Source organism: Dermacentor variabilis, chromosome 10 (genome assembly GCF_050947875.1).
Source record: "Dermacentor variabilis isolate Ectoservices chromosome 10, ASM5094787v1, whole genome shotgun sequence".
Classification (NCBI taxonomy): domain Eukaryota; kingdom Metazoa; phylum Arthropoda; class Arachnida; order Ixodida; family Ixodidae; genus Dermacentor; species Dermacentor variabilis.
In genome coordinates this window covers 43,367,030-43,391,744 of record NC_134577.1, presented here as the reverse complement: position 1 = coordinate 43,391,744, position 24,715 = coordinate 43,367,030, and the positions used below count along the sequence as shown (strand labels likewise).

General features: G+C 49.0%; 1 protein-coding gene across 1 annotated transcript in view; it reads right to left on the bottom strand.

Annotated features, from left to right (window-relative positions):
• LOC142560415 (serine/threonine-protein kinase NIM1) overlaps positions 1-24,715 on the bottom strand; it is a 72,283-nt gene that overhangs the window by 5,525 nt on the left and 42,043 nt on the right. Inside the window, exons 3-6 of the mRNA XM_075672511.1 lie at positions 8,692-8,927; positions 6,172-6,366; positions 3,237-3,505; positions 1,618-1,980 (exon numbers count right to left, since the gene is read on the bottom strand). Of these exons, the coding sequence (XP_075528626.1) occupies positions 1,618-1,980; positions 3,237-3,505; positions 6,172-6,366; positions 8,692-8,926 (1,062 nt within the window). The 5' untranslated portion in view covers position 8,927. The remainder of the gene's footprint in view (positions 1-1,617; positions 1,981-3,236; positions 3,506-6,171; positions 6,367-8,691; positions 8,928-24,715) is intronic.

Below are 24,715 nucleotides of genomic sequence, written 5' to 3'. Positions count from 1 at the left end.
AAATAAATGAAATCATTGCGCTAATGATCGCAGCGTGACGGCTTGCTGGAGCGACGAACACCCTGTCAATGCCCTCACTACCTATGCGACGTGGAAGCCAAACTTATGGTAGATGTGTCCGTCGCTGCTTTAATGACGACGTTCCGATATCAGCCGCGCAATTTGCGCGCCGGAAGGGTCGTCCCCAGAAGTGATTATAGTGCCGCTCCAGGGCTTAGCAACCCTCGTGCGTAAATTGGGTTTGTTTCTTTTGGAAAAGGCTTTGCCGTTGGGAAGGAAAGGAGTACGTATTTCTCTTTCATTCGCATACAAGGACGCTGGCCACGTGGTCCCGTCGACGTCGAAGCGCACTTCCGCTGCTGCGGCGGTACCTAGTCTTCAACAGGGATCTCTCTACTCCCGTAAGCCATCGGGCCACACTAACTGTGCACACTTACACCAATTCACGGGTCGCACTGCGCCAAATCCAAGGGCGCTCTGCAGGGTGCATTTGACTCGGGTAAAATTTATCAGCGGTTAGAAAGAGCTTCGCTGTGTAGTGACAATTTACTTGAGTGACAGAGGAGTGACACGTGTGCGGATCCTTTTAGTTTTGTTGCTGGGCATCTTTCTATGCATGGAACAGGGAAACAAAAAAACTAGGAGGGAGCATTACGTAACAATACTGAGGCCACGAAAAGTCGTCGCCAACACGTGATGATGTCGCGGTGGGCATGTCACCAACACGTGATCATGCCACCAACGCGTAATAATACTGCGCTTGGCGCACGCGCTTCGAAAAAATAAAAATAAAATTAAGACCGGTTGCATCTGCAACGTGCAGCTGCCGCACTCGCAAGTTGCAAGGATTGCGATAAGTGCATGCACTAAACAACCGAATTTGCACAAGCATATCAGGAGAGAACGTTCGCGCACAGAGCGCCTGGCAAAGTACCCGAACCAGTGCGCCTCGATTAAAACCTACCGGGAACCAAGCACTCTGGGCCTAGTCTGCCAAGCGCTTGTTCACGTGTTGGGCCTACTCTTTGATAGAGAAGAGGCGAAGGGGATGGCTTCAGGCAGCGTGGGCTAGTCAACGCTGGCCGCGTGGCGTAATGCTCCCTCCTATAGTTGATTTCATTCATCCATGTTTATATTTAGCAATGTGATGCCAATTGCGAGAAAGACTATATTAACCGTAGATAAGGGCAACCACGGGTAAAACACTTCGCGCGAGACGCCCCAGAAGAAGGCGAAACAAGTGTGCGTCAAAACCGCCCGTTCCGCTGGAAAACGCACAAGAAACACGGCAGCTCCAACTATTGCAATATGTTGAAAACCTGTCAGAATCTTGTTGGTACGACCAGTCATGCGAGGTACCGGATTGTTCCTGCGCACATCTGTGTCGCTCTTGCGAATCGTCTAAGACTTCCAGCGCATCGGGTGGCGAACGCTTTGGCGGACTCTTCGGACAGCGCGAAAAAAAGCTCGGCTAGCGCGATATACACCGAGTGCGGCTCGCCAAGCTGGATTCGGCTCGACTCCGTACGGTACGTGGGCTCGATGCGATTCAGTCAGGGCGCCGTGCCTCTGACGCCGGTGTTCCGTCACGCGACGGATGGGGCCGACGCGACTCGCCTGCAGTATGGAGGCGATGAGCTTCTTGCAGTGCTCGGACAGGTACTCGGGCAGCGCGTAGTGTCCCTCGAGGATGAGCTTCTTGAGCGCGGCCACCGTCTGCGCCCGGAAGGGCATGCAGGCGGTCACCACGAAGTACAGCAGCACGCCCAGGGCCCACACGTCCACGCAGGGACCGGCGTAGCTCTCGTCTCGGAACAGCTCGGGCGCCGCGTACGGCGGCGAGCCGCAGAAGGTGCTCAGCGCCTCCTCGCGGGAGCGCAGCTGCGTGCTGAAGCCGAAGTCGCCCACCTTGACCAGGTTGTGGCCCGCGATGAACACGTTCTCCGCCTTGATGTCCCGGTGCACGATGTTCAGCTCGTGCTGCGGGAGAGGGCATGTCGCCGCAGTGTATTAAAACCTCGTTATAACGAAATAGGAGCTAAAATTACTTCGTTATATCCATTACTTCGTTGTATCCGTTGTTGCATGTACTGCAGTTTGGATTTTTATGGCGATTTCAAGGGGGATGTTGCTTACTTCGTTAAATCCGTTATTTCGTTATATCCCGTTTTGTTATACGCTATGACGAGGTTTTTGACTGAACTAAGGATCGGGGCCCTTGCTTGACACTGTTTGTACATGTTGCGTCTGTACACGTCATAGCAAGCGCTTTCCGCGTTACCTTCATCGCTGGAACTTAGCCGAAGGGCTAACTGCGCATGGTCGGCGCTATAACGTGTATAGCCAAGTTTTGAACTCTCTCCAGTAATGGTATGTTATGACAAGTGTACAGATTTCTATTGCAGTCTGCCGACCACTGAAGTGCCTTAAATATGTTTGACGCAATCAAACGAGCCGTCTCTGTGGTGTTTTCGCAAAATGATGATGAACTGTTAGACGCATTTGTTAGTGTCAGATGATTACAAGAGGACTATAGCAGTCCTAGCAAAATGATCTGACACCGCTTCGTCGCCTTGCACACATGAACATTAGTTGCTCGTAAAGAGGTACTGAAACTTTCAGTAAAGCACGCGGTAAGAGCTCTTGGCATTGTATTGTGAAGAACGTTATCTTTCGACCCTGACACACAGCGTCTGTTATAAGAAAGAGAAGGCCGCGCGAAGGTGATACGTTGAGTGCTTTCTTGTAGAAATAGATGGGTTTCTGTTTCATTTATTTCTTCGTGAAATAACGCACACTAATGGATTAACTCAAATTAGCGCTAGAGGAGCCTAACGACAAGTTGCGTGGTTGTGCCTTGTGGCATATTGCGCGCATAACTTGCTGTTATTTTCGGCTTGTTCTTTCTTTTCCTTTCTCTTTCCCGAGTGGTATTTCAGACTTCGCCTACTTTCCGATATTTTTCCACTTAATAATTAAAATACAAGTAGCGCTTTATTTCGTAACGTTGCCGTTCGTACCATATGTTTCTGTGCGTCCGGATTTGTCCAGTGCCCCGCCTACTTGGACAAGTCACGGATGCCGTGCATGTATAACAGTGATTGCTCGACCTAATGATTTATTTTCCGCTTGTTCGCACGGTATGAAATGAAGGATTGGGGGCGGGTGAAAAAAAATAGCGTTATAATCGGCGCAAACGAAACGGCGAGAGCGGCTGCCCACTGGCACGCACGCACCATGTGGTTGACGGCCGAGGCGACCTGTGCGAACACGATGCGCGCCTCTTCCTCCGGGTAGCGGCCGTCGCTGGTGATCTTTTGGAAGAGCTCGCCCCCCGGCGCGAACTCTAGCGCCAGGTGCACCCTGCTCAGCGTCTCGATCACCTCGTACAGCCGGATGACGTGCGGGTGGTGCAGGGACTCCATGCTGGCGATCTCGCGCGCCAGCATGCGCTGCGTCTTGGCGTCCATCTTGCTCTTGTCCAGTATCTTCACGGCCACTTTCTCTGCGCCGAAGCGGGCAGGGTGTAAGGATATAGAGCAGAACACCACGAGAGATAACACAAGAACTAGCCGGGTATAGAACAGGGTAAATCACGAAACAAACACACGCGCACGCGCGAACACACGCGTGCGAAAATAAGCAGGCGTAGCCCGTATGAACCAACATTACACAAGTCAGCATCCGAAATGTCACCAACTACAAGCAAGTATTTTGCTATAGCATACGAGAGAAAGTAAAACAGAAACCATCGATGATGATCGTCAATGCAAGCGAATAGTACGAACGAGCGAGCGAGTGAGAGAGCGAACGAAAGTTTTTTATTCCAAGTCCGACCACCGACAATCGATTATCGACCATTAACCACGAGAACGGCCGAAAGAGCGAGAGGAGCCAAAAAAAAAAAAAAAAAAAGCAAAAAACAGGAGGAGCCGGGTATATCTGTACAAAAATTTATCGCAGTTGAGATTTTGTTGGCAGTTAAATTATAGGAAAGCAACTTGCTGCCGCTCTAACTTTGCTGCTGCTCCGCTACCGCTGGATGGATGGATGCTATGAGCGTCCGGTTTTAAGCGGTGCAGTGGGCGCCACCAAGCACTTTTTCTTATTTTGTCGAATGTTTTGCCTATCTTATTTTTATTATTTTTTTTTACAGACAAGACATTCCCAACACCAAACTTTCTGAGCCATTAATGGGAACTGTTTTTGTATGCCCCCGTTGCTTTTAGTCTCTCTGCTAGTACATTTCTGCCACCAAACGGCCCAACCGCCTTTTACTAATATCTCATGCGGACATGTTTATTTTCCCTCTCTTATCCCTGAACCCAAGGACTTCAAGGAGGCCAGCGCAGGCTAAGCCGACAGCTGTGTAGATATCGTCGCATTCTAATAAAAACATGTTCTACAGTTTCCCTAGCTTTACCGCAGCAAGCACGTGGTTCTTCCTTTGTGTACATCTCTTGCTAACCTAATGCTACTGCTAACTTAATGCTAACCTAACCTAACCTAACCTAACTACGCGTTCTAAGGCACACTGACCTCGCTTCTAAAATTGATGAGCTTCTCTTTGAGTTATCATTGTTTCTTTCCTGATCTCGTTCTTACCTCTAAGGCAGTCACTCATAGCCGCTTTCTTTTCCGTTGCTGCCTCTCATTATATTGTCCCAGCCTCTCTGATTTTGCGTTCAACGTTCTTTGTTGCCACGCCGATTATATACTATGTCGGTCTCACACTATCTGGTAAGCTTCCTAGTTCTTTTCCTACTCCGTGACCCAACACTCTTCATTTGCGACAACACCCCTGCAACCCATTTACATTCTTTCCTATTCCTTAGTCGTTCTTCTAAATTAATTTTACTCTGAGCTTCCCTCACATTAAAACTTGCTCAACCCATATCATCCTGTACGACTGATTGTACGACTGACTGTCCCGATTGTACCTCTTATTTCAAGCAAGCAACCGCATTTCCTATTGTAAATTTCGGAACGATTACACTTTGCCATCTACCTAGGAGCACCTCGTACGTATTGTGTCCCCATAGCGCTTTGTTTCATTGTGGTCGCTTTATGGACGCACGTGGTTGTCGCCGTCTGGCGGCGAGCTGTAAACGTATCGACGGCGGAACATGGCCTCCGAGAGCCGGCGACGTGGCGAAAGGGAAAGAAACGGCGGCGTCCTGTGAGGAAGAGAAATTGGTGAAGCCGTTTTGCGGATGGTACAATCGGAGTACAGGGCTGCCGCCGAATGTTGTATTAATGCCTGCTCGCTGTAATAAAAGAAAGCGGTATCGGCTTGTGTCGCATAAGGGGCTTCAACATATGAAATAAAATGTAGTTAGTAAGCAGTGGGGGAATTTGAGGAAAGGGATGCATGGATATTCTCTCTGGAGTACTAATAGTATTCCGCTTTAACCAACTTCTTCAATCCTGACTCAATATTCGCTTGTGACGTGTCTGTTTTGTTGAAGGGAAGCCGTAAAGTATGCAGTGCACGTTGTCGAGGCCGCCGATGGAGTGATCTATTTTTGGTGACGAAAATGGCTAGGGACCTCGCCGACGTTTTATTAACAATTCGTTGGAAGGTGATTAGCAGGCAATGACTTAGGATGCTGAAAGAAAATACAACGGCGAAGAACTACCTATATGAATGAGTCACGTAAGTAGCTCGTCGCAGAGATAAGACAAGCCCACTATCGAGTAGTTGACGACGGACACGGTATTATATTTCATTGGTCGCCTAGTCGCTGTGGCATGCACGGAAATGATCAAGCGCTCGCTGCTGCCCAATCTGCCTCACAGGAGCGTAAGCTGCGTTCCCATTTTCTATAATAGCCGACGCAGCGAGAAAAAAACAAAAACATGATTGTATCAATGGAATTAATCCGAATTTGCAAGCGCGCGCCTTCATGCCCTGGACCTCAATTTACAGCACGCCCCCCCCCCCCCCACACACACACACATCTCCTTCCAGCACCAGTTCTATCGAAACGTTCGTAAAGTTTTACATTTTACAAAGGTGTCCCACCGCCGTTCTATCGCAAGTCACCGCGGAGGTACTGTCCCCAGGGTACCGATAAAAAGCTACCCCGTAAAAGTAGTGCGGTAATAAGCCACTCTTTTCTAGCCAACATCAAGACATCAGAATCGCTGTCAGAATAGGCAGGCATGCACCTTTGACGAGGCAGTGGACGGCCACCTTCACTTGGGAGAAGTTGCCGGTGCCCAGCTCCCCTCGGAAGCGGTAGAAGCCCACCCTCCTCCCTAGGTCCACGTCCTTCTGCCACCGACTGTCGTTGGTCAGCGCCTCCAGTAGCCGCTGGTAGGGCGACAGACCGAGGGAGGTGACCGTCGTCGCGGGGCTCCAGTCTGCATCGGTCGGCGAGGCCAAGTCAGCGCTTCCGTTTGCAACAATGCACACTCACGTATACCGCGTCCATAATCTAAAGCGGCAAGAAATGTCAGTGCTACTAACGCTTCCATTCCTCGTTGGTTCACCACCAGAGAAATAAAAGCGGGAAAGGACATACTACAGCTGCTTTTAGGTTCCATGCGTTTCAATTGAACCACATGGAGCTTATGTCCGATGTGTTTGTGATGTGGCGTAGGATTCTTTTTTTTTTTTATTGCGATAAAGACTTGCCCTTAAGGCATAATTCTTGGAGCGTATATGTGTATTATACCTGTGCTGTGAGGCCTGTGTTGTGTATGAATTGAAGCAGTGTTTTGTGGAATCTGTTGTCATGTATCCAGCGGTCATAGCTGGTTGTCACACTGTAGCGGAGGCCGGCTTGCAGTAGGAGACGCGAGCGTTCCGATTCTAAACCCGTACATGGCGTAGGATTCACCGGCGCGTTCCGGATTCGCCTGTGCAACACATAGTTGTGATCTCTGCCCTTTTAACGCAGTATACGTTTACGGCTAGGGATTCAGGCGGCTTCCTCTCACGGTAACCTGTACTGGGACGCACGTCGTCGCCGCGGTGCATTCTTGAACCAGCTCGGGTAAATATTTAACAATAACGACTTATCAGACACCACCCCTGGTACTGTAGTTTGCTTTCTTTTATATATCGTGCTTCGTGATCCTTTATTGTTTTTCTTTATCTTAATTTTTCATTGAGTAACGAATTTGGCAGTTAGAGATAGCCGGCTCTGACATCGCCCACCTTCCAATGTTTCTACATCTAAAGAAAAATAGAAAAACAAAGAGAAAATAAATTCCCTGCATGGTGCCAAACAACTAGATCGTGGTTTTGAAGAATGTACCCGTGTTGACGCTGCTTGAATATTTGTGACACCTGTTAGTGTGTGCGGTGTCATTTTAATATTGCATTCTCTTAAAGATACAAATAAAGAGATTTAATCGGGAATGTGCTGTATGTGTAAATTACCCTTCATACTACAATACTAGCCATTCTTACCGTGACAAGGCGCTTGGCAAGCGAGATAAGACGCTATAAAGGAAAGGCTGGTGGCGGCGCAACCTTGAAGTTCCCGCGCCAAACCGCCGTCATGGATGTTAACGACGTTCGTTGGAGCCTATAATAGTTCATATTTTATAGTTAATATTCTTCATCAGTAAGAAAGAACTACATTGTATTCTAAAAAGTACAAAAGGCTGAACTTAGCAAGCGTCTAGCACTTCTACTGGGTTACAATGACCCTAAGTACGAAAAAAAAAATGAAATTCCTGACGTCACACTGAGCTTCCGATGTTGGGGTTTCGGAACGCAATTCAAAAGCAGCATTGTCCTTCCCCTTTTTATATTCTAATAACCAACTATATTACCGCGAAATAAGCGACAATATTGTTTTTGAAAAAAAAATGGTTTATCGGTTTTAACTAATCTAGTTTGTCTCCTTAGTGTTCCTTCAATGCCTCCCCCCACCACCTGAGTAGTAGTGTTCTTGGGATTTGGGAATACAACCGCCGTGGTGACGTCTCGCTGGCTATGGCGTAGGGTTGCTGAACACGAGGTTGCGGGTTCGATCCCCGGATGCAGTGACGGCATTGTCAGGCAGGTGGAAGTGCGCGCTAACGCTAGTGTACCGTGCGTTTGGGTGCAGGTCAAAGAAACCAAGGTGGTCGACATTAATCCGGAGTGTGCCACTACTACGTTCCCCTTAATTCATTGTGCAAAATTTCGAAGTCATTCTACCTCAGAATTGAGACTTCGAAATAGCCGGCGCGAAAGAGGCATACCTTCCAGTTTGATTAATCGAAGAACAGTAACAACAACAAAAGATTAATAAAAATAAAAGAAAGCAGTTTCGCCCGATGGGTAAAACAATAATTAATAACGATACACAGTATGGAACAACTACGCGAAGCAAGGTTCGTAGTTCATTGTTCATCGGCCGTATAAATTACAGCAAACATTCGCTTGGTAACCGAATATCCAAGCATGGTGTCACGCGCGCACAAGCAAACAACATTGGGGGCGGAAGAACCCGGCACGCATCTAGCCACTAAGCTCTTCGGCCTACCTTTGCACGTTTGCCTCTGCACCCACTGCGCACGACGCGCCGGCCGCTGTCTTATGGCACTGGAGTTTTATACGGAACATCACGGCGACGGCAAAAAATTCGCCTGTAGTGCCCATGTAACTGCCATCGCAACAACAATAAGAGCAATCCCCTGTGTGCACTTGACTCATCCACTGGCGCTTCGAACGGAACCGCGCCGACCCACCTGGCGTCGTGGCCTTGGTAGGCGTGACGGGACACGGCGCCTTGTTTCCCGTGTCGGAGGTGCGGTGGGCGTTGTTGGAGGAGGCGAGTCGGTGGCCGGAAGTGGCCGGCGGCGTGTCGCTGGGCGAGGAAGGAGCTCCTCCGAGGCCGTGGGCGGCGGCCGCGGGTCCCCGGCGGTCAGCGGCGGGCCAGGCCGCCGCCGGTTCGTCCGCCGGAGACACGCGCGCCGCGGGCATCCTGTGCGGAAGGGAGGACGACGTCGAGCGTTCGTGACTCGCGAACGCGGTCACCGTGACTTAATAATAGGGAGATTTAAATTAGGGGACGCAAGCGGCTTGCGTACGCATAAACTGGGGGTGACGGTACTGCGCATGCGCGAACCGAAACGTAAGGGTCTGCGCATGCGCAGTATGGCGGTACTGTGACACTTAGTTCTTGCCCACGCAGGCCGCTTGCATGCGCAAGAACTAGGGGCCATGGTACCGCCATACTGCGCATGCGCAAACCGAGACGTAGGGGTCTGCGCATGGCAGACCCCTACGGTACTGCGCATGCGCAGTACCGTCGCCCCTAGTTTTAGATTAAGGGGACGCAAGCCGCTTGCGTCCCCTTAATCTAACGCTCTCTAATGAGCTCTCGCGAAATAAGCCGAACGTACCAAGCTGGAAACAGAAGAGACACAGCGCAACAAAACTGTATAACAATCCAGCCTGGCACTCTAGACGCTTCCGTGGAAGACTTTCTCATAGGCTGTCCACAGTATTGTCACGTTGTATAGCGACATTAAGCAAGAGAGAGAGAAACGAAGAGGGAAAGGTAGAGAGGTTAGCCAAGGACGTGCCCGGTTGGCTACCCTACACTTGGGGAGAGGGAAAAGGGAAGAAAGGATAAGGAGAGAAAAGAAAAAAAATCAGTCAGTCGCAGAGCAATCTGCCCTTTCACGTTGAGCAATCGCACTGTCAGAAGCGCCGGGGTGAACGAGTCAACTATTTATGGGGTGAACTTGTGCCCACGAAAAAAAAAAAAAGCAACAAGCAACGTTCACATGAAAACGTTCTCGACGAATACACTCGCAGTTCGTCATAATCTTAACTCGCAGGCTCGTACACTACCGACGCTCACGAATCACCCTGTACATATCAGAATAATCGCTGGTGTTGGGTTATGTGCGACGGCATGCGCATCGTGAGCGTAATCTGAGTAAACAGGACCCTTTCAATCAATCAATCAATCAATCAATCAATCAATCAATCAATCAATCAATCAATCAATCAATCAATCAATCAATCAATCAATCAATCAATCAATCAATCAATTTTTATTACATAAGAATACTATACAGATTGTGGTATACAGAAGGAGGTCCCATAGTTAAAGCTGAATTGGGACCTCCTGTTCATGGTTAACATAAAAGCTCATTTGGTGAGCAACAGCAGCTCAATTGGTACAATCGCAGTAATGATAAATAATGAGATACAAATTTAAGTAGATGAAGTAATTAATAGGCAATATATCGGCAGTAAGCAATATTTCGAAACTAGATAAAACTAAAGTAAAAACGGAATAAAAATAAAGAAATTAAAGAAAGAAAATAATTACATGTTGGAGTACATAAGAATGGTAGGTCTGAAACCAAAATCGGATTATACAGTGCACAGTGTCACTTACATTTCACATAACAGAAAATTTTTCAGTTCATCACAATATCGATGGGGTTTCAGGAGTTTTATGAAAAATAGTAATGTATTCCACGATGATATGGCTGCAAAGTGAACTGTCTGTTTCTCATAATTAGTGCGCACTTTGGGCAGAATGAAGTTATTATGCAGCGCGAAACGAGTTGAGTTAGTATTTGTTAAAGATGATATAGGAATTAGCGATAATGAGATTTTGTCATTTATTAGTCTGAAAAGAAAAGTGGCAAGGTTGTACTTGAGAAGGGCTGCAACGTCTAGAATGTTATTTGCTTGTAGTAACTGTTTAGCATTGGCGGTGTGTGGATTCGACGGGATTATTCTAATTGCCTGGTTTTGGATGGTTTGTATCGGATTTAGGTGAGTAGTGTTCGTGTTACCCAGGAGGTATCACGTATCTCCTGACTAATCCCCGACTACATTCACCAAAAAAGAAATAGTCTTTGGTTTTACGGTGCCAAAAGCAAGATTAGATTATGAGGCACGCCGTAGTGGGGGAGACTCCGGATTAACTTCGACCACCTGGAGTTCTTTATCGTACCCCCATTACAATATATACACACCAGGAGTTGCAGTGCGCTTAGGTGGCAGCCATCCTTTCTCGGTGACTCCGGGAACTGGCGGAAAGCACGGCCGAGTCATATCGCTCAGCCTGTTCTTATCTCGTGCTTGCCGCGGGTCTTCGTTCGTCGTACGTCTTTTCTGGCGTCATCGCTGCTTGTCATCCAAGGCGGGGCGCTATTCAGGACGCTGTCGAATTCCGCCATCTTGTCAGCTGTGACTGGCTGAGAGGGCTCTGAGAGGGCTCTCTGATTGGCTCACAGCACCGTCATTACCAATTGGACAACATGGTGGAATTTGACGACGTTTACCTCCGCAGTCCAGGCGCAGGGCGCGCCGACAGACGGTGACGCGGCTCCAGGAATTAGGCCCGCTTGCACTAAACGCGAATGCGAAAGTAAAGAAATTCCGGAGCCAAATCCACAAAGCATTTTCTTCGTATGTGCTGCTTGTCATTGGCAGACGGGCTTCGCTAATTGTACGTCCAACATTACGATTGGCTGGAATTTGCTCTTACGAACAGCGTAAGAGCTTTTTTTCTTGTGTGTGTGAGAGATACAGACCGAAACAAAAGGCAAGAAGATTAATGAGAGGAACGTCCGGTTTGCTACCCTACGCAGGGGAGAAGGGATGAGAGATTAAAAGAAGAAAGGAGAAGGCGACGAGGAGATAGCTCACTCGCACCGTGTAGTAGGCGTAGAGCGTCCACAAGCGACTTTTGAGATTCGTAGATTAAAAACAAAAAGTGATGAGAGCGCGCGCAGCTTTCTGGGTTGATGAGGACGAGGCCAAACACCCGGAATCTTTTTCTTTGCAAAGAATCGAGCGTCCAGCCGACTGAGTGCGCTCCAAAGAGGCTGACGTTGGACGTCGAAGCTGGTGCAGTGGCAGCGGAGGTGCTCGGTGGTCTACTCACTGCTGCAGTAGTCGCACGGAGGAGAGTCTGCCGTTTCCATGAGGAAGAAGTGCGAGTTCATGAAAGCTATACCCAGTGGTAGCCGCCACAGTAGTGTAGCGTCACACTGGCAGAGCTGTGATGGCAATGGCAGTTGCAGTGAAGCATCAAGAATGCACAAACAGCATTCGCAATACTTCCGCGTTTTTTTTTCTTTAATACGAGCATTGGTCTACAGGTGAGCGCAAACCGCTTCTTCGTCGCGAGGTTGCAGCCTCAAGGCTACGCAGTTGCTCATCTGTTCCCGCTGTGAAGTCCCCGCGGTGCAACTGTTGACGTGCCGTCGCTAAAGGGCCAAGATGCGTGGGGCTGTTTCGTAACTCGCTCACACTGAACCCGTAGAGCCTTGGCAGGACAAAGTTGTGACGATGTCGAAACGTGCGCAGCTATGGCTCGAGCAGGAGCTGGACGATGGCCCGTATACGGGATCCTGCCACTGCGCACGTGTCGATCTCGAAGGTCACGGTCGTCGGGTACACCCGTTGCCTCGAGATAAGCTGGCATAGCTGGTACGACGCAGAGAGATAGGCTCCGAGTTCGTTCCTCCTCTCGGCCGTGCTGCACGTTTCTATGCTTACTGTCAACGCCGCAATCTCCGGCGCGTGTTCGTTGTTGCGCAGCACGACGCTAGGGGGAGGGGGGCGCAGGTGGGGGGGGGGCGCCAGTGTAGCCAGAAGACGCGTGGGATCGCAGGTATTATACGTGCCGCGCGGTGCTCGCGCCTGCTTGAAACACGGGCCGAGACGCGTTCATGGCCGACGCCGACATTCGGAACCGAGCGACAGCAATATCGCCCAACGTTGTAACACCAAAGAAAGAAAAACAGCCGAAAAAAAAAGAAAAAGAAATGTAAGGCACAGAGAAAGCTCCCGAACAGCGCGATAGCATGCGCTCCTGCCTGCGCCTACAGTGCTGTCTAAAACAAACCAGAACAAAGCGCAACGCGAACGAAATAAACAAAGAGAATCAAGTAATGGGGCGCGATGCCTCGCGGCAATTTTACACGCTCCGGCGACAGAGGCGGCGTGACGCGGTCACGCCGGCGCTGTTTTACAAGCAACCCTGCTATGGCGACCGGATTTACGAAAGCGCTTCTCTCTCTTCTTTTTTTCCTCTATGTTTTCCCTTTTTTTTTGAGAGAGAGACAGAGACTGCTGAATTCGCGCTGTGACCTACCTCATTTTCCTCACTCGCCACCCGTCTCGCTTTGCCTTCCCTGCGCTTGTCCAACCTTCCTGCGACGCAGACTGCTGGCACTCTGTTCAATCAAAATTAAAAACCTCGTTTAAGCTGCGACGACCTCTCTAGGTGCTTTCGACAGACACGGCTTCTCAACCATGCGTGCTCCTCTGCCGGCCGTGCCGGTTTTCGATAAAACGTCCCGTAATCACACCGCCGCGCGCGTGGTGTCTGTGGACGGTTCCTCATGAATATTACTCTCGTCTCAAAAACTCGAAACCGCAATTACAATCTAGTTTACCTTTTTTTTCTTTTTTTAAAGTTATCCGGCTTTACGCTCCTATTCTGTTTCTTCGTTCTTAGCCGCTTGAGCCTTCTCCGACACCTTACTGCAGCTTCAACTATGAATACGCTGCATATGTTGATTTGTCACTGAAGTTACCAGTATAGGAAGTAATGAAGGATAAGACGCATGAAATTCTTGCACGATAGATCACATTAGTAGCACTTTGCGGGGTTCAAAAGACTTGTTACTTTCTGCTTGTAAGGGGGTGACGCACCTCTGGGCGACATTTTTCGGCCAAAGGAGTCCATTGTCTTCTGTATCTGTATCCACTGCAATATCGTCGAAACATGCGTTCACAAATTCACTTTAGCACAGTGGAACCGTATATTTTGCGTCACTAGAGACTAACACGAGAAAGGGATTTGTGACGCTTGCGTCACGTGACCGCATCGTCCCGCAGCGAAGCTGCTACTGATAACGTCGCATCTTTTCCGCACTTTACAACTTTTACCGCTCCGGGAGCCGGCACGGTGTATTCGACCTTCGAAGTGGCAGATTCCTTAGTTGTCGCCGGCGGATAGGCGTCTATACATTACGGAAACCTCATCCCTAATTGGAATGGCGAACGTGGCTAGTTGTAACACGTGCGGCTTAGAAAAAAACAAAAACAAAAAGAACTTCAGAGCGACTCCTGCTTGGCTGCCCCTCGCACCAAGATTGGAGGCCTGCCTTTCCGACAGATTTGGTGAAATTATGCCGCATCCTTTTACCGGAAGGTAAGATCATGCGACCACGGCCTGGCACTTCTGCGATGTGCAAAGCCACAAAAGGGCTGCTGCGTTTCATGAGATGAACCGGCCTACCGGCTTACCCATCTTTGGTTAACTTCCAACGTCGACAAGATATCCGATTTTAAGCACAGAGTGACATCTGCGAACGTTAGCGCTGGCCCAGTTACTCCTTTCCTGATTCTACGCACCACCTCATGTACTTATTGTGTACCAAAGTTATGTACGTTTCATTATTGCTGCATTCCGCTTCCCCTTTCACATTATGTTGATGGGTGCTTGAGTAAGTCTTTCCCATAGTCATGCCCGTAGTCAAGATTGTTTGACTATGGGTATGACTTGCTGTTTAATTGAAACCACGTAATTACTCGTCTCTTCAATAAAGATAGTAATTCCCGATTTCTCTGTGCCAAGTTTGAGGCCTAGATATGGGGCTGTGTTGTCATAAATATTCGCAAGTGTCTGTAAATCCTTTGCATTGTCCGCTAGTCGAACCGTGTCGTCCGCATACATCAGTCCGGAGACCTTCTGTTGCACCCAGGGTGTCGGAACGAAATGTTTTACGTTCTGGTTATAGTTTCGTTCCACTGAAAAAAGTTCAGTTCCAGTTCTGCTCCGAAACGAAAAAAAAAAAAATCAGTAACGGTTCATAACGCTTTTGGTTCGCATGCATACATTTTCGAAGCGAAGTAACCATAAAGACATATTATTTATTTTCCTCAGTAAGTCAATTCTGAATTCTGAAATCATGTTCAGTGCCTCGAGTCAAGGCACTGATCTCGGAAGCAGCACGTCATGGAGTGTGCTCGCCGAAATGCGAGACCACTGTTCCGATCAAACGAACTTAAACGTGCGCAAACGAACGATGAGGCTTCGGCAACAAAGTGTTTTACCCGTAGAAAACGATAAGCTCTTCAGCGCGCCAGCCCTGGGTGCTGCTGCGATGCCGACCTGCTAGCGCACCGAATGGCAGGCTTAGATTAGTGGAGCGCTCGACCGGCTATCGCTCGCACTGTCCCTGCCTGAGTGCCTTGAGATACGCGCTTATGCGGGACCCTGAAATGCGTGCTAGTTCTGACGTTGCCCGACGTCGGTTGTTTCGGATTGCCGACTTTTCCCCCTTGAACCCAAAACCGACCAAAAATGTTTCGGTTTCATTCCGAAACGAAATAATAAATAACATTTCGGTTACGTTTCCGTTCCGGTCAGAAATATCGTTCCTCTCTTTTCGTTCCGTTTGGACACATTGTTTACACCACTTGCCCATTATGCGTGTAGGATAAATGAAACCGTTGCCTTTATCGTGCACGCCGCCTAGCGCGTCCGCTGTCAAACACATAAACCGAGGAAGAGAAGACAATGGAGAGTTTTAGATAAGGGGATGCAAGCGGCTTGCCTACGCAAGAAATAGATGCCACAGTACTGCGCATGCGCAGGCACAGACGTAGGAGTCTGCGCGTGCGCAGTACCGTCACCCCTAGTTCTTGCGTAGGCAAGCCGCTTGCATCCCCTAACATAAAGCTCGCCATTGACGGTGCTCGTCCCTTGATTCTCCTGGGACGCCTGGATCACAGGAATGCTGATTTTGTTTGTACACCACTAACCGCGTGCTTGTGGCATCTAACAGTCATCGACGTATCTCTGGAATGAACGCAAAAAAACTCTTGTCGGTTCAAAGCATGAACGCCGTAAATTCGTTTCATTCATGTTGTATATTATGAACTGGAGATGAGTGATGCAGTAATATTGTTTTAGTCTTTCTATTTCTCTACAGCGGTGATATCCACAGAAGGGGAGCTTGAGTACGTGCAGTAGATCGAACTCTTCACAGCTGAGAGAGAGAGAGAGGAAAGGGGAAAGGCAGGGAGGTTAACCAGAGGGGAGATCCGGTTTGCTACCCTACGCTGGGGAGAGGGGAGGGAGAGGTAAAGTGATAACAAATTAGAGGTAAAGGAAGAAAGGAGCATAGACATACAATCACAGTCGGTCACTGTCGCCGCATACTGCCACTGCACAGCACAGTAGCACTTGCAGCACTATAAGCATCTGTTCAGGCTACAGCCGCTTGTCCAATTCTGTCGCCCTCAAAAACTGCAACAGTGCCTTCGTAGCCCTCTCCTGCGATGGCTTGTGATGGCGGCACTTTAAAATAAGTTCCTCTGTGAGAGGTCTTCGGTCAAAGTGCGCTATCGCGATTGCGAGTGATCGTATCTGTAAATTATAGCGAGGACAGTCACAAAGAAGGTGTTGAAGAGTCTTCTCGTTACCACAGTCATCACACGAGGCGTCGTCGGCCCATCCGAATCGGAAAGCAAAATACTTGCTGAAAGCTACCCCTAGCCATATTCGACAAAGTAGGGTAGCTTCGCGAAGGCAGGTTCCCTTCACAGCTGACAATTTCTGACGACGCAGGCAGGAGGGGACATGGGGCAGAAGAACGACACAGAGGAGCGCAGTACTTGCCCTAACACGATGCTTCTTTCTTTCTTTTTCTTCTTTTTGATTCCTGGTTGGTCATCGTCAACTCCAGCTCCTACTGCACGGATTTATCGAAACCGGAGTTCGCACGCGCCGAGAATTACGGAATGAGCACCGAGACCGTAAACACGCCACACGTGCTACCCTCACTCATCGAAAATAGTCGCAAGCCCGCGGCCTCAACCCATTGTGTACGGCTCTGCTCTTTACGGGCTCCACGGATTGGGAACTACAGCCGTAACCACATCGCACCATTCATCGAGCCACGGAACGTCGTCGCTCGCAGCAGCAGCAGTAGCAGCGACCGCGAAATAGCGCTCCTTGTATCGGGTTCATTTCTTCAAACAACCCTTCACTGCCTCTGCTCGGCCGCTTTTCGTTGTATGTCATTTATTTCCTTGCTCCCCCTCCCCCCGGGTCGTGTGTTCCTCCTCTGCAGGGCACGATGCGTGGGTCGCGTTCACATGCCGTGCGCTGTGCCAGGAGGCTGGGCTACGCGTTCTCCAACGGCTGTTACGTGCCCCGGCCTCGTCGTCATCATAGTCCGGGCCGCCGGGTTCGCCTCCATTAGGGCGGTATAATAGCGTGCCGTACGCCGCGTTCGGCCCGTGTAGGCCGCTTCCGTTTCGGTCTGAGCGCAGTGGAACGCGTGCTTGTTTTGTTTTCATCTCGGCTTGATGGCGTGGCGCGCGCTGCTTCGGACTTCGGAATGCACGTTACGCGGGTTGGCTGCCTGTTCTTATGCGAGCTCTTTGGTTTTACTTTTTTTTTTTTGCCATGCGAATGGACTTCGGCGCGCACGGAGCGTAAGCCCGGTTGATTACCCTACACTGCAGAAGAAGTGGCCAGAAATCAGGAGTTGAGGGTGCGCGTATGCAAACGAGGTTAGCGCGCACTATGCTATATGGCTATGGATAGGAAATGTGTGAGAATTGCACTCACACGTACGCTATATAGAGAGGAAATGTGTGAGGAGCGATAGAAAGATAGAAAGCAAATAGAGATAGAGATAATATAGAGATAGAGAGCAAATATCCAGATGTACTTCTGGTTGGCTAACCTGCATGGGGGAGAGGGGGACAAAAAGAAAGAGAGAGAACAAACCAAATAAAGGACGTGCACAATCAAGCGGAAGTAGGCACCGTCCTGAGGCTATTACGTAGAACCGTAGACTTCGCGAACTTCGGCAGTGCAGATGTAGAGTGTTTCGCGGAGTTTCTTTGGGAGCACTGGCTTGTAGAACTTCCTGTTGTTATAGAGGACTATTGTCCAGTCTGTCAAAGCACAGAGCACATCACTTGCCTCTGAGAGGTAGAGCCTGGGGTAACACGAAGGATAAAATCTGTTCAGCAGGAAATGTTTTTGTCACACACGAAGCGTAGAGATTGAAGTGGCGACTCGCGCTTAAGCACGCACGTTCATAACACGAATGCTTTGTGACCCTGGAGGGTACCATTGTAGAAAGCGTAAGCACCAGAACGTTTCTCGGTGTACTGTTGTGCGGGGATATACAAAACACATTTGCCGGCGCTGCGCCTCGTGCCTTAAAGCACCAAGGATAGCAAAATAATATGACGGCAACCGAGAGCTCGCTTTAGAACTTTAGAAACGCCCCCCCCTCCCCCCCCCCCCCGCCCTTTCTTTTTTGTCAGCAGACACTGGGTTCAAATAGCATGTCGGGAAAATTATCTTTTCTTGTTTTCCATGAACTTTTCAATAACCTAAGAGCGAAGTTCAGTTTATGTTTGTGAAATAACAACGAAAGTGGACGACACCTGGTGGTGTACGTCAAAAGGGTGGTATGCTGAGCCAGTTGGTATTCCCATTCTAGAGGCGAACAGCGCAAATGTGTCCGTCATCCTTGCTTTCGTATTGTCTCCTTTGGAGCTGCTCGCCTCAGGGATGTGCTCTGTCCAAATCCAGCGACCGCTTCCTCAGAGTAACAGAACGGGTCTCGAAGGCAATGCTTTTTCGGACTGTATGCGCCAGAGGCATTTGCATATCAGGAAACGTGTCACCGCCATGTTTGAGACACCGCCTATGCGACACCTGGTGGGAGCCGGATCCGCAGACTCTGTGGAACGCGTACAGTGTTCTCCCAATTGAGATGATGGCTGCAACTGTCCTTCCTCTTAATTTTCTTTTTTTGTGTGTGTGCATGCGTGCGTGTCCAGCATCCGCGTTAAGTGCCAAGGAAGGCAAACGATGAGCTTCCTAGCACGAAAGCAGTTCCGGAGATTGTTGCGCTTAATAGTTGTTGACATGTGCATTCGAGGCCAGGAAACAGCACTGTGTGTGTGTGTGAGAGAGAGAGAGAGAGAGAGAGAGAGAGAGAGAGAGAGAGAGAGAGAGAGAGAGAGAGAGAGAGAGAGAGAGAGAGAGCGTCAGAACGTCTACCCTGTCGACTTGTCTGAAAACCGCCACAATAAACACATCTTTAAAATATTGTAACGTGGTGGTGACGTTGAAGAACACAGCAGCAGTACTGTGAAAGACAAAACTTACTTTTATTGGGCGAACCTGTGCCCACAGAAACAGGCTACACTTACAGCACAACGATAGCGGCGAACACGGTCGGCGTTCGTCGAAAATCTGATCAGCGGGTCAAGCGCGTCGGCTTTTATACAGCAGTCGTCGAATGTTCCAGACTAATCGTTGGGACCCGCGTGCCTTCCACAAAGTTCTACACTATTAGCGTCAGGCGATGAAATCAGATAACGCAAGGTTCGGTGACAACATACAGCGGATAGAAGCATCGATAACTTTCCAGAAACTTCGGATACATGCAGGCGCGTCCCGCGCTGTGCGATAACATTTGTTAGGCGGCGAAACGTGGTCGCCCGATAAAGATAAGTACACTTGTCAATATTTTGGGGCAAGAAATAGATAGATAGATAGATAGATAGATAGATAGATAGATAGATAGATAGATAGATAGATAGATAGATAGATAGATAGATAGATAGATAGATAGATAGATAGATAACCTTTTTGAGAGGTAAGTTAAAAAAGGAAGGTCATTCAGACACATGTCTGCTTTGCTGAATATCGAAGTGTGGAATGAAAATAGAGAGATACATTCAGCGACGTGAAAGGAAGAAAATTCACCACGTGCGCAAAGAGAGCACTATCAAATAGCCACTGGGGCAATTCGACTTCGTAAACTGCAGCAGAAACCGTGCTACCTTCTGCAGCAACGAAGATTGCTGCCATGGCCCAGTGGTCTCTGTTGATGAGTGTTCTTGGGCCACAGAGAGATTTCCGCGTCACTTGTAATGTGCGTTGTCTGTTTTTGTTATCTATAATCGTATAGCGCTTTTCATATTCCGAACGAAAGTTTATCCCGTTATTTCTGAAGCTAGTCGAATAGCACTACTGAAGAAGCGAGCGAGACTGGACCATGGCGTATGACCTTCAGATGAATGCGCGATGGTAACAAATTGCTTCTACTACCCACTGTTCTCACGCCCAGTCGAACCGCCATAAGGATGGCGATGTACACACGCGACAGCGTCAAATTTTCTTCTAGTAATCTTCTTAAGGAGTCGTATGACAGTACCGCGGTGACACGTATGCGTCACACGTATTTGACTCTATGGAGTCAAATACGCTTTCGCGTCGCTTTATCTTTTTTTTTGGGGGGGGGGGGAGGGCTATATATATGACGTATTGCGCCACAGCTCTCTTGCGCAACGCCTTCGGGGTACACACGCCACCGACGTGCATAATTCAGGCAGGCGTACGTAGATTGGTGCGGTGAGTGGACATGTGTCGCCGTGCATTAACGGGCGTCGCACTAATTGCGACTGTCATTTCGGACACGTAATTGCTTGCGACTGGCGCGGCGAAATAATTCAGTGTACCGAGAACGACCTATCGGTGTGCTAAGGCAGGGCAACGCTTACGTAAAAGCCGTTCGCAGAAAGAGACCTCTGTCGCCTCCGTCACGGATATACAAATTTGATCTTACCTCGCTCCAAATGAACGTGCGTTTCAGGAATAGCACGGTGTCGATGATTTCTTACAGCGAGGAGGGGGGGGGGGGGGGCAAATGATAAGGAAAGGTAGGGAGGTTAACTAGGACTGAGCCCGGTTGGCTACCCTACACTGGGGAAAGGGAAAAGGGGACGGAAAGATTAAAAGAAGAAGAGAAAGTCCACCGGGGATATCGTTCAGTCACTCAGTCCGGATCATAGTCGCTGACTCAATCCAGTAGCCTTCAAATATCGCAGCAGAGCTTTCGTGGCCTTTTGTAGCTGCGATATGCGAGGCCATGGTCCCAAGATCTTCTTCAAGGTGAACGGTGTTCTATCGAGCTGATTGAGAGCTGTGCAGAGGTCATGTCTTTCGTTTTGAAAAGATGGGCAGTAGCACAGTAGATGTTCTATAGTTTCCTCGGCACCGCAGGCATTGCAGTCGGCGCTGTCAGTCATTCCAATCAAAAACGTATATGCATTGGTGAATGCAACGCCCAAGCGTAAGCGGCACAGCATTGTTTCTTCATTTCGCAGAAGTCCTGGTAACAGCCGCAGTTGCATAGAGGGGTCGAGGGAATGCAATCGTTCTTGGGTGAATTCAGGTGTGTGCCACTTCTGTAATGTCATACGGTGCGCTACCTTGCTTAGGTGTTGGGCTGCGTCGGTCCGCGATAAAGGTACAGAAACAAGGGTTGCTCCTTCGTGCGCTTTCCTGGCAGCTTCGTCAGCGAGGTCGTTGCCGGAGATACCGCAATGGCTAGGCAGCCACTGAAACACGACGTCGTGTCCTTTCGCTATCATATGATGGTGCACTTCTCGTATCTCCGACACTAGTTGTTCACACGACCCGCGACGAACAGCGAGGATGTTCGTATTACACTTTATGGGATGACCTTAGGTCCTCAACTTCAGGGAGACGACAACGTCTGGAAAGATAGCATTTCTGCCTATTTACACTCTAGGATCGTTCACCGTTTCTCTGACGAGGGCTTCGTCGCCAGCGTCCTCGTCAAAGGTGAAGCCACCTTGGCAGGGGACTTTCATTTGGCGTGCTAGCAACAACGCTTTCGCGTCGTTGCTTTTTGGCTGTCGCTTACTTCATTGATGATCGGAATATAATATTTTCTTTTACAAGCCTGGCTCGTCATTACTTCATTTGGATTAACAACTATCGATTAGTATGGACGCGAGTTTGAGTCGAGAGGTGAAGATGAGTTCCAAGGAAACGTAACTGAGCAAGGTGGTGGCTTCGGCTATTTGGTGAAGCATCTTCGAGGGTGTACAGCGTAGCGGTAACAATATGGACAAAAGAGGAGACATGGAAGAGCGCTTCCATGAAACACAGAAGGCGACCCACCTTGTCCGTGACAAAGGGTTTCTACTAAACGCTTTTGGGGAGTTGGGTTGCAATAGCGACCGGGCACGATAATCACTACAAGCATAAGACGAAACAATAACGCGCACATGTTCGGCAACTAAGTACGAGCTGCAGTTCAAGACAATGAAGGTACCGGCGATACAGCGCAAGACAAAAGCGATTACAACGAGTTCCAGCGTTGCAAGGACTCAGATGGCTGAATTTAAGAGTACCGGAATGAATACGTGCGGTGTCAAGTAAATGGAGAACTCGGAATGATTGCTTCGTAAGATGGCTATACTTAAGATGCCAAAGTGAATGCATGTAGTGACGTGTAAATGGAAAACCGACAATGATTACATCATAAGAACGGCCACCTCTTTTCCTTCCCTCTGATCCCTGCTCCGTTTTAATTACCAGAAAAATCTATTCTCCGGCGAAACACGCATGATTCTCATCCCCTTGAGTGTCTGCTCCCTTCCTCGCATTCTTTCTCGGGGGAAAGAAATCTCTTTCCGTAGACTTAGGGCTGGCGTGCCCCTGACACCAGTCATCGCTTATATTCGGGGGTCAATCATGTGAAAATGATGTCCAGTGTCCGAAACTCTTCGTTCCTGTGCCCACTGCGGATTCCCGCCGTCTACTTTGGACATGCCCGGGGACAAAGACAGTCCGCGAAAGAAGCTCTTAGAAGCACGAACTTGACGAGCGACAAACCTGAAGTCTATAAACGATGGCTCATGGACAAACGCTTTTATAAGTCGCCTTTGCAGCATCTGCGTGAAACGGGCCTGCGTGCTTATGTTTCCTTTCGTCCTGATGTTACGCCATGTGCATTCGAACAAATAAATGTAAAATGCAGAGAAACGCACTTCGAGAATTCACCCTCTGCGATTACCCATTGTCTGTGGCGTCGCCCTGCTTAGCTCGAGGTCGCGGGTTCGATCCCGGCCACAGCGGTGGCATTTCAACGAAGGCAAAATGCAAAATGAAAAAGAAAGCGCCTGTGCACATAGATTTACGTGCATGTTAAAGAACTCCCGCTTGTCAAAACTGATCTCGAGCCCCTCCACCATGGCGTGCCACCTACCTAGGTCGCGGTTCTTACACGTAAAACCTCAGAAATTAATTTCAAAAGCGAAGCTTTTCTTCGCGAACGTTCTGGTATTTCTTGACCGTTGCTGCGCGACCTGGCTGTTCCCTTGACGAGCAGACCAACCAGTCACAGCGGAGCACGCGCGCCGCGCGCACTGCTGGGTTTCTTGCAACACCACCAGATGGCGCTCGTCTCCGCGCGTCCGCATCATGGTTGTATGCTATGTATGCATACCTGGGTAACCCAAGCAGGCTAGGTAACTGCCACTAAATCATGATCACTAAATCTACGTCACTGTCACTAAATAATGCCAATAAATCATGATCATCATCACCACCGTGGGAGCGGCGGCGTCAGCCGTACGAGAGAAAGAAAAAAAAAACCATAATGCGGAGGTTTGCACATCCGCGGCTGCACGATAATGATCCATTGGATCTTGCAGATCGAATGGATTCGAATTGCGCTACGTACGTATGCACATGCTGCCTCTGAAACCATGATGCGTTCAAGGCGTTCGTCGTATTCGCTAGCAGTCAGTAACTACGCTTAAATAAAGGTTCGCGCTTTATTTGTGTGCATTTGTGTGTAATCGAATTCTGCAATTGTGACTAGGGCTTTTACGCGAAAGCGTTACGGTAACGCTACATCGATTGTTTCTTATTTTTTGTCTCCCGCTTTTTCCGTTAAGAAAGTGCGGCGGCACCTCAACTTTGGTGCCGCACTTGTTGCTCAAAACCGAGTGCTTACTCAGAGGGAAGGGAAACGTTACGTGGTCCTATAGCATAAGGAATTTTGGTGATCTTCTAACCAACCGTGTGTGTCGGTCCTTGGTTAAGGAAGTTTCTTGGGAGAAGGAAAATGTTTGCGTGTACATTCTCTTCGAGGTGTATTGCACTGTGATGTGCCTTTTTGACTCCTTTTATGCGTCCTGTTTGTCTGAGCCAAGTGCTTCGTAAGAAAAAAAAAAAAAACAGAAAAACGCGTCTGTATTTAGTTTCGTGCAGAAGACGCTGTGTTTATTAAGCGCGGGCTGTATTGAACTTCCCTTCCACGGTAACCGCAACTGGGAACCGGGACCTGTGTGAATTTTAACTGTTAAATAGCGCAGAAATACAACAGGCTGAACAAAAAAGAATTGTAATAAAAAAGAAAGAAAACCCACAATACCAAGCGCGTCGCGTAGGGTCCATGCGGAATCCTTTGTGTCGTGTTCTTTTAATGTTACGCAATGCAGAGAGGTCGGCCTGAGGTATATTCCTCTAGCTAGCCACTCGGCGTTGGAGGAAGGGGAAGAGGGAAAGAAAGAGGGAAGAAAGAGGCGCATGATGGGTGACGATGACGAGAAAATGAAGATGTAAAACATATGGCAAGCAATTTGGCATGCTCAAAGCCAAATTTCAAGTTCAAGGTCCAGGCCCACAATTTTTAAAAAGTTCAGTAACACGCTCTCCAGGCCGACCTCTCCTCCTTTCTCTCCATTAAAATCTACTCCTCTCTCAGTAACGCCGTCCAGTAACGCCGTCGCTACGCACACCTCATCGGCCAATCGAACAGCCCTGATTGTGATCACTGCCAGGTGCCCGAAACACTGCAACACGTACTGTGCGACTGCCCAGCATATACGCTGGAGCAAAGGACGTTAGACAGTTTCCTA